This window comes from Pristiophorus japonicus, chromosome 4, assembly GCF_044704955.1.
Source record: "Pristiophorus japonicus isolate sPriJap1 chromosome 4, sPriJap1.hap1, whole genome shotgun sequence".
NCBI lineage: Eukaryota > Metazoa > Chordata > Chondrichthyes > Pristiophoridae > Pristiophorus > Pristiophorus japonicus.
This window is the reverse complement of record NC_091980.1, coordinates 168,703,522-168,717,306: the sequence shown is the minus strand read 5'-3', so window position 1 is coordinate 168,717,306 and position 13,785 is coordinate 168,703,522. Positions and strand designations below refer to the sequence as shown.

The 13,785-nt window shown below is 46.4% G+C and overlaps 1 protein-coding gene across 3 annotated transcripts in view; it reads left to right on the top strand.

Annotated features, from left to right (window-relative positions):
• Positions 1-13,785, top strand: part of tyro3 (TYRO3 protein tyrosine kinase) — a 163,099-nt gene that overhangs the window by 27,992 nt on the left and 121,322 nt on the right. For all 3 annotated transcript variants that reach the window (XM_070877400.1, XM_070877398.1, XM_070877401.1), the window contains exon 2: positions 12,277-12,463. In XM_070877400.1, coding sequence (XP_070733501.1) covers positions 12,277-12,463 — 187 coding nt within the window. The remainder of the gene's footprint in view (positions 1-12,276; positions 12,464-13,785) is intronic.

Below are 13,785 nucleotides of genomic sequence, written 5' to 3'. Positions count from 1 at the left end.
TACATACATTGTACCTATAGGTTAAATTGTTTTCATTTATCATTCCTCTCTCTTTGTATGTAGTAGTTATTTTACCTATTTTTTATTTGTTCCGGGGATGTGGGCATCGCTGGCAATGCCAACATTTATTGCCCATCCCTAATTGCCCTTGGGAAGGTGATGGTGAGCCGTCTTCTTGAATCGCTGCAGTCCTTGTGGTGAAGGTACTCCCACAGTGCTGTTAGGGAGGGAGTTCCAGGAGTTTGACCCAGCGACGATGAAGGAACGGCAATATATTCCAAGTCAGGATGGTATGTGATTTGGAAGGGAACTTGGAGGTGATGGTGCTCCCATGCACCTGCTGCCCTTGTCCTTCTAGGTGGTAGAGGTCGCGGGTTTGGGAGGTTCTGTTGAAGAAGTCTTGGTGAGTTCCTGCAGTTCATTTTGTAGATGGTACACACTGCAGCCACGGTGTGCTGTTGGTGAAGGGAATGAATGTTTAAAGTGGTGGATGGGGTGGCAATCAAACGGGCTGCTTTGTCCTGGATGGTGTCGAGCTTCTTGAGTGTTGTTGGAGCTGCACTCATCCAGGCAAGTGCAGAGTTTTCTATCACACTCCTGACTTGTGCCTTGTCGATGGTGGAAAGGCTTTGGGGAGTCAGGAGGTGAGACACTCGCCCCAGAATACCCAGCCTCTGACCTGCTCTTGTAGCCACAGTATTTATGTGGCTGGTCCAGTTACGTTTCTGGTTAATGGTGACTCCCAGGGTGTTAATGGTGGGGGATTCAGCGATGGTAATGCCGTTGAATGTCACGGGGCGGTGGTTAGACTCTCGTTTGTTGGAGATGGTCATTGCCTAGTGCTTGTGTGGCACCAATGTTACTTGCCACTTAGCAGCCCAAGCCTGAATGTTGTCTGGATCTTGCAGCATGCAGGCATGGACTGCTTCATTATCTGAGGAGTTACGAATGGAACTGAAAACTGTTCTATCATCAGCGAACATCCCCACTTCTGACGTTATGCTCTCTGACTTTATCCGAGCTCTGGCTGTTCATATTATCCTTATTCTTTTTGGTTTGTCCTTTGCTCTCTTTTCTGATTGTTTTATTGTTAGATTTCTGTAATTTCTAGCAGTTCCCGCCCTCCCCATGTTATTAATTGAAAGTATAATTAACAGCCCTAGTTATTGTTCACTCGGACCTTGATCCCAGCCCAGTTCAGGTGGAGCCTGTCCCAACGGTACAGTTCCTTCCTGTCTCAGTACTGTTGCCAGTGTCTCATGAAATGGAACCCTTGCTTCCCACACCACTCCTTTAGCCATGTGTTCACCTTCCTAATCTGTTTGTCCCATTGACAATTTGCTCATGGCTCAGGATATAATCCTGAGATTATTACCCGTGAGGACCTGCTTTTCAATTTAGCTCCAAACTCCTGATATTCCCTTAGCAGAACCTCTTCCCTAATCTGTTCTATGTCATTGATTCCGACAAGGACCACAACAACTGGATACTCACTGCCCCATTCCAGATTATTTTCCAGCTGTTTAGAGATGTCCCTAACTCTGACAGGTAGTATAACCTTCAAGACTCTCTAACCTAACTGCAAAGAATGCTATCTATCCCCCTAATTAAAAAAAAAATTCATTCATGGGATGTGGGCGTCGCTGGCAAGGCCAGCATTTATTGCCCATCCCTAGTTGCCCTTGAGAAGGTGGTGGTGAGCCGTCGCCTTGAACCGCTGCAGTCCGTGTGATGAAGGTACTCCCACAGTGCTGTTAGGAAGGGAGTTCCAAGATTTTGACCCTGCGACGATGAAGGAACGGTGATATATTTCCAGATCAGGATGGTGTGTGACATCCAGGGAAACTTGGAGGTGATGGTGTTCCCTTGTGCCTGCTGCCCTTGTTGTTCTAGGTGGTAGAGGTCGCAGGTTTGGGAGGTGCTATCTGAAGAAGCCTTGGCGAGTTGCTGCAGTGTGTCTTATAGATGGTACACACTGCTGTCACGGTGTGGCGGTGGTGGAGTGAGTGAATGTTGAAGGTGGTGGATGGAGTGTCAATCAGGTTTGTCCTGGATGATGTTGAGCTTCTTGAATGTTGTTGGAGCTGCACTCATCTAGGCAAGTGGAGAGTATTCTATCACACTCCTGACTTGTGCCTTGTAGATGGTAGAAAGGCTTTGGCGAATCAGGAGGTGAGTTACTTGCTGCAGAATACCCAACCTCTGACCTGCTCTTGTTGCCACCGTGTTTATGTGGCTGGTACATTTACGTTTCTGGTCAATGGTGGCCCCCCCCAGGATGTTGTTGGTGGAGGATTCGATGATGGTATTGCCATTGAAAGTCAAAGGGGAGGTGATTAGACTTTTTCTTGTTGAAGATATTAATTGCTTGACACTTCTGTGGCTCCTATGTTACTTGCCATTTATCAGCCCAAGCCTGGATGTATTCCAGGTCTTGCTGCAAGCGGACACGGACTGCTTCGTTATCTGAGGAGTTGCGAATGGAACTGAACACTGAGCAATCATCAGCGAACATCCCCACTTCTGACCTTATGCTGGAGGGAAGGTCATTGATGAAGCAGCTGAAGATGGTTGAGCCCAGGACACTGCCCTGGGGAACTCCTGCAGCGATGGCTTGGGGCAGAGATGATTGACCTCCAACACCCACAACCATCTTCCTTTGTGCTAGGTATGACTCCAGCCAGTGGAGAGTTTCCCCCTGATTCCCATTGACTTCACTTTTACCAGGGCTCCTTGATGCCACACTCGGTCAAATGCTGCCTTGATGTCGAGGACAGTCACTCTCACCTCACCTGTGGAATTCAACTCTTTTGTCCATGTTTGGACCAAGACTGTAATGAGGTCTTTGCTGATGACTGAGAATAGACTGATGGGGTTGTAATTGGATGGATTGGATTTGTCCTGTTTTTTGTGGACAGGACATACCTGGGCAGTTTTCCCCATTGTTGGGTAGATGCCAGTGTTGTAGCTGTACTGGAACAGCTTGGCTAGAAGTGCGGCTAGTTCTGGAGCACATCTTCAGCATGACAGCCGGGATGTTGTCAGGGCCCACAGCCATTGCCGTATCCAGTGCACTCAGCTGTTTCTTGATAGCACGTGGAGTGACTCGAATTGGCTGAAGACTGGCTTCTGTGATGGTGGGGACCTTAGGAGGAGGCCGATATGAATCATCAACTCGACACTTCTGGATGAAGATGGTTGGAAACGCTTGTCTTTTGCACTTACGTGCTGGGCTCCACCATCATTGAGGATGGGGATATTCATAGAGCCTCCTCCTTCCGTTAGTTGTTTAATTGTCCACCACCAGTCACGATTGAATGTGGCAGGACTGCAGAGCTTTGATCTGATCTGTTGGTTGTGGGATCGCTTAGCCCTGTCTAAAGCATGCTGGTTCCGTCATTCCCCAGGTTGGTGCTGCTCCTGGCATGCTCTTCTGCACTCCTCATTGAACCAGGGTTGGCCCCCTGGCTTGATGATAATGGTGGAGTGAGGGATATGCCGGGCCATGACGTTACAGATTTTGGTGGAATACAATTCTGCTGAGGCCCACAGCGCCTCATGGATGCTCAGTTTTGAGCTGCTAGATCTGTTCTGAATGTATCCCATTTTGCACAGTGGTAGTGCCACACAACACAATGGAGGGTGTCCTCAGTGTGAAGATGGAACTTAATTTCCACGAAAGCTGTGCAGTGCTCGCTCCTACCAATACTGTCATGGACAGATGAATCTGCGACAGGTAGATTGGTAAGGATAAGGTGTAGTGGAGTACTTAAAATAAACACTCAACACCAGGTCTGGGTTTGAAGATTCAAGTAGTCTTTATTTGCACTGGTGGGGAGACCGCCTGCTCTCTGTCTGTAGCCAGGCTTCTCGAAGATACAAAGTCCCAAGCAATCTTTTATGAACTTAATGATGCATGTCAGCCTTGTGCATGGTCCCCTATGCCCTTTAATTGGCCCAAAGCCCACGTGCACAATTGCTGATTGACTAATTCCCTTTCACGTCACACAATCATTCACCTATGTGTCATACCAGATGGAGTTTCTCCAATGTGTTACCTCTGACCCCTTGCTCTGTTTAACTGCCCCTCTGGGCTTCCTGTGGTTCAACAGTTTGGCTATTTGTAATTGTCCTCAAGTTACACAGCTTGCAACAGTTAATCATTCTGACTTGTTATTTTTGGCGTTACCTCTTCTGCCCATTAAGCAACTTAGAAAGCTGACCACTACAAAAGCCTATTTAGCTCTTTTTAGGCCCGAAACCCATTCTTAACCCTTTCGTTATATCAGAGCTCGAAAGCCCCACTTCAGTCCCCCCTTTTGGTACTTGGCTACCCAGCCCAGGATTACCAACCTAACTCTATTTCATCCTGTGTCCCCTGCTCCATTCTGTAGTGATCAGCCACGTGGTTTGGGGGACTCGGAACGTGACCTCCATCTCAAAGTATTTCAGTGTACTCGGTTAACAACTTTCGCTGTTCCATAATTAAAGCTTTTGCTTTCCTTCTCCGTTGCTTCTTTCTGCATGCCATGCATAATCCAATTTCCCATACGACAGCTAGCCCTAACTGTATGATCACCAATACGTGAGAGGCTATACAAATCCACGGATGGATATTAACATTCATTCCCCAATTCTACACATGTTCCCACCACTGAGTTTCCTTCAGGGTTTCCTCAATGTCCTTCAAATGCTGTATGGATCCCATGATAATGTCGTATACTTTTCTCAGTGTCCTTTTTCAAGTGTGTCAAATGTGCTTCAAGACAGGGAATGTCTTGCCAACTTGGTATCTCATGTTGTTCCATTTCATCATTCCATCTCGGGTTGTTTAAAGTGATGTTCCCAACATGTTCCTCTTCTTTGTGGGAATAGGTGTCGATGGCCTATTTTGACCACAGCTTTAGGCGTAAAACAGAAATTAGGTTGCAGGATCGCACATTCGGCACTACCATATTCGTACTTCGTTTCTTTGGTGGATATGCAGTACATCCCATCATTCCAGGCTGCCACCTCAGTCCCTCCATGACTAAGGGGACTAATCTACACTGTGCAATTAACTGTCTGAGTGAACCCGCATGTTGTGCATTGCTCTCCTTCCATGGGGTGTACGCACACTACCACATCCAAATATTGAGTGCAACCATCGGTATGCACCCCTTGAAATGTACCACCGAGTTTTACCGCATAAGCGGCCGTATCGTGGAACTGAACCCTGGAATGGCCTTGTATTTCGATCAATTTCAATTCTCTGGTTATACAATTACTTGGGGACAAGAACACTTGTGTTATCTTATGAACATTACAGAGGGTAATACCATCCTTAGTCCATTTCGACAACTGCTCATTACTTATCCAATTGGGTATTTTTCCCTCTTTCATCTGGTTCACGTTGTATCAGATGCTTCCTAGTAACCATGTGCCGTACATTGCACATACAAATTCTTTATGTGTTTCTTGGGTTAGATCATTTAGTCGCACACTTATCTTATTGATAGTTTGGGCATGAGGCCCTCGGATTTCCTCGACTTGCAGCATTTGTCTGGTGGCCTCGTCCCCTGTTTCTGACAACTGCGAAGTCAGATCGTTCCCTTTAGTAAAAGGGTTCTGAAACGTTGGGTAAATCTTGAACTTCTTGGTCTATACTGGCTCTGTCAAATTTGTTAACAGCTGCCACCCTCGCCGCGTACCGATAGTGTGTGTCAGTTGTTGTCAGAAAATCGATAACATGAAAACCACACGTCGTCTTGTGGTTCATTGTCGGAATATCTCGATCATATGTACTGTAAGTATCACCTCAGCGTCTAGCCATGTGACCCTCTGTTCCCCATTTCGTTTAATGCCCATTGTACTTGGTCCTCAATTGGTCCACCTAACTATCCAAATTCATTATATCTTCCCTTTGGCAGTTACACTTTTAACTCCTTTCTTACAGTGATATTTACTTGCCTACGCAAATAAATACTTAATGAAACCTGTGCCCCAAGTCTATTGTTTGGACTGGGGTAAAACAAACATTCCCATCGCGATGGGACAAGTCAGGTTGGTACCGTACTGGTATTCCCGGCGTATGGTGCTGACACAATATTCACCCTTCCCTCTTTATACAGATCGTACGGGAAAATGCTGTTCCACAATTACCTTCATGGTGCAGTTCCATGTTATCTCATCCCTATTAAATCTGCATGCAGAGGCTGCATGTTCTACCACGTTGTAGAGGCAAATGAACATGTCCTGAGCTTGAGCACGTCCAATTCGGCCTGGGCTACACATGTTTTTCCCATCCACCCGGGTTACTTTTCCTGTGTTCATTGTATTCTACTAAATTTTCTCAGGCATGATTGGGTAATACCACGCTATCTCTAACAGGGTGATGTCATTCTGTTCCTGTAAATGATACTCGTGCCACCGGGTACACCTGTACCAACCTTCTGACTTGGCACAGAGGGGTGCAAGGACAGGAGCATGGTTATACAAACAGTAGAGTTCAAAAATGACTCATCCAAAGGCTTTCTTCTCCAATGAATAAACAGATCTGATAAGTGACCATTGCCCTAGGTCTTGATCAGTTACCCAGAAAGAGAGCTTTCTCTCTGCAATATGCTATAGGTTTCCTTGGGCTTGTTCCAATCCATACATTACTTCGAGCCATTTCGTTGAAGACGATTTGTTTCCCTTCTATAATCTGGTTTACCCCTTTTTAGCATTAAACCAGTTGCAATATATTAATCAGGCCTCACTGCCTTCTGTTATGATTCTTCCCACTAGTCTCGGCACCATTCTTGTCAAGGTACGATCAAGCCCATCACTCTCCCTGAACTCAGTGCAGGTTGTACTGGCCCTCTGCCAAAATCCCATGATCATTCTCCCATGTAGCTGCGCTGTTTTAAGCTTGCACCACCCAGGTAGCCCCACTTTGGTCAGATTCAATGTTACAGGTACCACTTTGTGATGCACATCATGGTACAATATCATCTGAGTTGGGATTACCATTAGCCCAATTGTTGGCCCTGGGATGTCTTTATGGTAAACAATTTGCTTTTCCCACAAATCTGTTTATTTATTGGAGAAGGAGCCTTTGGATGAGTTTTTTTTGAACTCTACTGCTTGTATAACTGCGCTCCCGTCCTTGCACCCCTTGATATAATGGACGGTTACAGTGGTACGATTACCATGCCACTATAAATGTACCCCTATCCTATACTCTCGGCCGTCCCTGCTTCTACCTTTCACGATATGTCTCTTATTACTTCGTGAGATTGGCAGGGTTTGCGAGGCATATTTGTGGACAGGAGGTGGTTCCAGATCTAGGACCCGAGGAGATTTTTCCTGCTCCCGTGTCTTGTCCACTTCCATTTGGATCATACTGTACCTGATTAGGTGGGAGTATCCCATTAGACACCCCTTCTTCCTCATCTCCCTGGAGAGGACGAATCCAGATCCCCATGTTCATAACCATTTCCTCTTGTCTCAGCACCTGCTGGTGAACTGAAAAAACTTAATCTGGTTAATATAAAACCATTCAATTCTCCTAGGTAACCGGGCTGCATATACCATGGGACTAGCTTTATCAACGATATTATACGGTCCCTTGTACCGGAGTTCAAAACTTCCACCCTGGCATAGTTTTGTTCCATTACCAGGCCCCCACCTCCCACTCCTGAGATTTACTCGGGGCCAGATGTAGTCGTTACAGTGGTGCGCCCTCCTGTTCCCTCAGGCACTATCCATTAACCCCTTTAAACAACATCGCCTCTTCCTGATGGTCACCTACTTAAAACAAAAGAAACAGAGAATCTCTGGTGACTCTGCTTAAGAGCCTGAGAGGTTACTTTGTAACATGATCCTAAAATTCCTTCTAGCCCAGGAGCAAATATTCTCTTCAAATTAAGAAGATTTCCAATATTCAAAAGGTATTGCCCACTGAATTAAAACAGAGTTCACAGCTGCCTGTGAAAGGGTTAACTTCCTTTGTTTCGAAAGCCGACAAACACAGACACCATCAATCAATGTCAACTTCAGTCCCACAGCCTGCAGCTTTTCAGTTTAACTCTCCAGTTAAAAATCTTTTACTTTTGTGAAGTCTCTGTGCTTTTACACTTAAAATAAACATTCAGAAAAACAACTTTGCACACAATAGCATTTCATCTTTTTCTCCCCAGTTACACATTGGTCAGAATTTTTTTTAAAACCATATCAATTATTGATGTGAAATGCCTTATGTCTGGAACTAAAGGCTCTCCACACAATTTACATCAACTAGAATTTTATCATGGCCATAATAAAAGTCTAGCTTTTAATAGGTTAATTAACCCCAGTAATTCCAATCTTAAACTTCCCAATGCCGCTTGGAAAAGGGGGAGAAGCTATAACCACACAAAGGAATATGACTTCCAAAAACTTTAAACACCAAAGAAATACACCAGAACAGTAAGAAAGAAACATGATCTTCCCTTTTCTCCTTTTTATTGAGTTATAACTATCCATTATTCCTTAAACCAGTTTCAATTTCTGATTCCCGTATACTCTAAGTGCACTTCCAAGTACCTTTTAAATGTGGTGAGGGTTTCTGCCTCTACCACCCTTTCAGGCCGTGAGTTCCAGACCCCCACCACCCTCTGGGTGAAGAGATCTTCTCTAAACCTCCCCCCCCTCCTCCTTCTACATTGTCGTCCTTTTTGTGTGTCCTGTGGGTGCTGTCGCCATCATACCTACTGTCGGTTTATTTAATCGCTTTCTCAGTCAATAGTCTATAGTCCGTCCCCTTAATTCATAATACGCGCGAGTGACTAAAACGAGGGCTTTATCCTCCTTTTGTTTCTTTTCCGACTCCCACCATTTTCTTTGTTCAGCGGGTGGGTGGTCTGGATTCTCACTTCCCATGGCTATTGGTTGTCAGCAGTACGTCCCTTACATATTCCTCATGAGTGAGACCGTTACTTGCAACCTTATTGGTTGTCAGCGGTAAGTCCCTTACTTACTTGCCCTGAGTGAGACCGATACTTGCAACATATTGGTTGTCAGCGATACATCCCTTACTTACTCCTCACGAGTGAGACCATTACTTGCAATCTATAACAATTAGCAATCGCATCATTACACAGGCACACTTCTATATAACCAATCGTAATTATTTCACCTGGGATCTTCCGCTGACTATGCAAAGTCTCGGCCTGACCTGCAGATTTCGATCTCTCAGGCAGCTGACACCAGACAGATTTCTGCCCTTGTCCTAACTGTGCGTGGTAATTAATATGTACTCATGCCTTTGACATGGCTTCCATCTGCAGGTGTCTGCCATTTGCTTGAGATCCTGCCAACTACGCCAATTGTAGTGGAGTATTTACAATAAGCACTCAACACCAGGCCTGGGTTCGAAGATTCAAGTAGTCTTTATTTGCAACGGTGGAGAGACCGCTTGCTCTCTGTCTGTAGCCAGGCTTCTCCGAAGATACAACATTCCAAGCAATCTTTTATACACTTAATGATGCATGTCAGCCTTGTGCATGGTTCCCTATGCCGTTTAATTGGTCCAAAGCCCGTGTGCACAATTGCTGACGTGAAAGGGAATTAGTCAATCATTCACCTATGTCTCATACCAGATGGAGTTTCTCCAACGTGTTATGTCTGACCCCTTGCCCTGTTTAACTGCCCCTCTGGGTCAACAGTTTGGCTATTTGTAATTGTCCTCAGGTTACACAACTTGCAACAGTTAATCATTCTGACATGTTAATCTTAGTGTTATCTCTTCTGCCCGTTAAGCAACTTAGAAAGCTGACCACTACAATAGCCTACTTAGCTCTTTTCAGTCCTGAGATGCATTCTTAACCCTTTAATTATAGCAGCACTCGAAAGCCCCACTCACGAGGTCAAGTAGATTTTTCCCTCATGTTGGTTCTCTCACCACTTGCCACAAGCCTAGTCTGGCAGCTATGTCCTTCAGGACTCGGCCAACTCGGTCAGTATTGGTGCTACTGAGCCACTCTTGATGATTGATATTGAACTCCCTCACCCAGAGTACTTTCTGTGCCCTTGCTACCCTCAGTGCTTCTTCCAAATGGTGCTCAACATGGAGGAGTATTGATTCATCAGCTGAGGGAGGGCGGTAGATGGTAATCAGCAGGAGGTTTCCTTGCCCATGTTTGACCTATTGCCATGAGACTTCATGGGGTCCGGAGTCAATGCTGAGGACTCCCAGGGCCACTCCCTCCCGACTGTATACCACTGTGCCACCACCCTTGGTGGGTCTGTCCTGCCGGTGGGACAGGACGTACCCAGGGATAGTGATAGAGGAGTCTCGAATGTTGGCTAAAAGGTAAGATTCTGTTGCTTGACTAGTCTGTGTGCCAGCTCTCCCAATTTTGGCACAAAGCCCCAGATGTTAGTGAGGAGAACTTTGCAGGACCTATTGGGCTGGGTGTGGCTTTGTCGTGTTCAAATCTGGTACCTAGATTGAAGCCCGTTGGTGTCTCCGTTTTTTTCTTTTTTGTAGCGGATGGATGCAACTGTGTGGCTTGCTAGGCCATTTCAGAGGGCAGTTAAGTGTCAACCACATTACTGTGGGTTTGGAGTCACATAAGGTAAGCAGGTAAGATTTCCTTCCCTAAAGGACATCACGACAATCCGATAGTTTCTTTGTTACAATTATTGATGTTAGCTTTTTAATTCCAGATTTATTCAATTGAATGTAAATTTCCCAGCTGCCGTGGTGGGATTTGAACAAATGTCTCTGGGTCATTAGTCCAGTCCTCTGGATTACTCGTCTAGTAACATAACCACAATGCCACCGTACTGAATAATTACAGCCTTTCTACTCTGCACCTCCTCCCATTGGGCAACCTCCTGCTCCATGGTCCCTTGCTCAAGAGCCCAGCGCTACGCGGAGTATCACTGACTCGCTAAACGCCCCTCCCCTGTCATTTAAAGGGGAGGGCCCGCTGCACACTCTGCAGGCCCTTTAGTGGCCAGCCACTTGGCCATCAGGGACACGATTGACTGGGCCAGCGGCCCGGCACCCATAATGGAGTGCTGGGCTGCACGATGGTGGCCCAGTCGATGCGAGGGCCACCATTGCCGGGCCGATTCAAGAGTCGGCCGACAAAATAAATTGCGGGCCTGGAGCGCTGAAAGCCTTAAGGGGTGCTCCAGCAGCAAATGCCCATCAGCTTCACAACCCGCGCGGCAATTTCCCGGGAGTTGCAATCACCCCCCTTGCCCGGACCAAAACGCCATTGAGCTCCATTGGCACACCCCCGCTAATGGGGCTAGAACAAGGTGGCAATTTCACCCCCCAAGTCTTTCCCCATAACTCACTTCCTCTAACAAATGAATCCATCTCCCTTGTGTCTCGCTGACATGAACTGTTCACAATACTCGAGGCACGTTCTGACCAGAGCTCTGTACAGTACAGTACAGACATCCTTTGACTAGTGTTCTATTTTGGCTACGCAGTTAACATTCTATTGACTTGGTCTTAGGCAAAGCATTGCCAGGCAGGGTACATCAACCTGTGACCCTGGCGTATTGGGAATCATGCCCTAAGCAACTCTGCTAACTGATTCTGCTGATTGCTGCACTGCAGAGGTTGTATATTTTCAGAACCAAGTCCATTTAATATCTCACCCGACGGCACCTCTGACAGTGCAGCACTTCCTCAGTACTGGCACTGGAGTGTCAGTCCAGATCTTGTGCTCAAGTCTCTGGTGTGGGATTTGAACCCACGACATCCTGATTCAGAATCGAGAGTGCCACCATTGAACCAAGACTGATACCTGTACAAGAAAGGGTAGCAACCAGCATTAGGACCATGGATGCTCCCCTAGCGAGAAGGCAAGGCCAGAGATCCAATGGTGATCTTATTGAAACGTATAAGATTATGAGAGGGCTTGACAGGGTTGATACAGAGAGGATGTTTCCCCTCGTGTGGGAATCTTGAACTAGGGGGCACAGTTTCAGAATAAGGGGTCGCCCATTTAAAACAAAGATGAGGAGGAATTTATTTTCTCAGAGGGTCGTGAATCTTTAGAATTCTCTGCCCCAGAGAGCTGTGGACGTTGGGTCATTGAATATATTTAAGGTGGAGATAGACAGATTTTTGAACGATAAGGGAGTCAAGGGTTATGGGGAGCGGGCAGGGAAGTGGAGCTGAGCCCAAGATCAGATCAGCCATGATCTTATTGAATGGCGGAGCAGGCTCGAGGGGCCGAATGGCCTACTCCTGCTCCTATTTCTTACGTTCAGGAGCAATATCTCATTCCTTTCTTTTTCCTTCGACAGGGCTGGAGTTTGTGGTCGGCCCCACCAATCTCACAGTCTCACTGGGTCTGAGTGCCCAGATGCGATGTCAGTTGAGAGGAGTCTGGGAATTGCCCGCTATTCACTGGCTCAAGGATGACAAAGAGCTGCACAATGCGGATTTCACCAGCGTGGCCCTTGGCGAGGACGAGTTGCTGAGCATCATCAGGTAATCCCGCAAACCCCACAGGCATACCGTTACCTGAGTGGGTTCCAGCCCCACTCACACAGAAGATTTACAAGGATGATGCCAGAAATGCGAGGGTACACATATCAGGAAAAGATGTACAGGCTGGGTCTCTTTTTCCCTTGAAAAAAGAAGGCTGAAGGGTGACCAATAGAGATCTTTAAAATATGAAAGCTTTTGATAGAATGGATACAGAGAGAATGTTCCCACTTGTGGGGAAGAGCATAACTAGAGGCCATCAATACAAGATAGTCACCAAGAAATCCACTAGGGAATGCAGAAGAGACTTCTTTACCCAGAGAGTGGTGAGAATGTGGAACTCACTATCAGAGAGAGTGGTTGAAGCGAATAGTATCGATGCATTTAAGGGAAGGTTAGACAAGCATATGAGGGAGAAGGGAATAGAGGGTTATGCTGATAGATTTAGATAGGGAATGGCAGGAGGAGGCTCGAGTGGAGTATAAACGCCAGCATGGACTGGGTGGGCCAAATGGCCTGTTTCTGTGCCGTATATCCAATGTAATCCGAAGACTTGAGCACAAAATCCAGGCTGCCACTCCAGCGCAGTACTGAGAGAGTGCTCATTTTTCATCTGCCCTCTCGGGTGGACACAAAAGAACCCACGGCCCTATTTTGAAGAAGTGCAGGGGAGTTCTCCCTTGGTGTCCTGGCCAATAATTAGCCTTCAACCAACATCTCTAAAAGAGATTATCTGATCATTATCACATTGCTGTTTGTGGGAGCTTGCTGTGTGCAAACTGGCTGCCATGTTTCCTACATTACAACAGTGACTACACTTCAAAAAGTACTTCATTGGCTTAAAACACTTTGGGCCATCCTGAGGTCGTGAAAGGTGCTGTATAAACGCAAGTTTTACTTTTAGCCAAGTGACCATTTTTGGATTGTGAGCCCAAGTTTCTGACCATGGCAGGAAGGGGATCTCAGTTGTACCTGACGCCAGCTCCACCCGATGTCTACACATGGGCATTGTCCAATTGAACAGCTGTCAGGAGCCTGAATGCTCAACTTGCCGGAGGGCACAGAGGGCAGTTGTAGAGTCACAGCCCCTGGCTGACATCAGACAAATCAGTCCACACTTTGCCCTTTCCTATTCTGTGTGGCTTAGTTCCACAGTACGTGATCCATTTATCGACAGAAATATCAGGGAGAGGGAAAAACACAAGTACCTGGAGCCTGGCTTGTCCCTTGGAGTTAAATCAGCGATGTTACTTTAACACATAACTCAATTGTTTGCTCTAAGTTTCACTGTGATAAATCTTGGTTTGCATCGATATCCCTTTCTC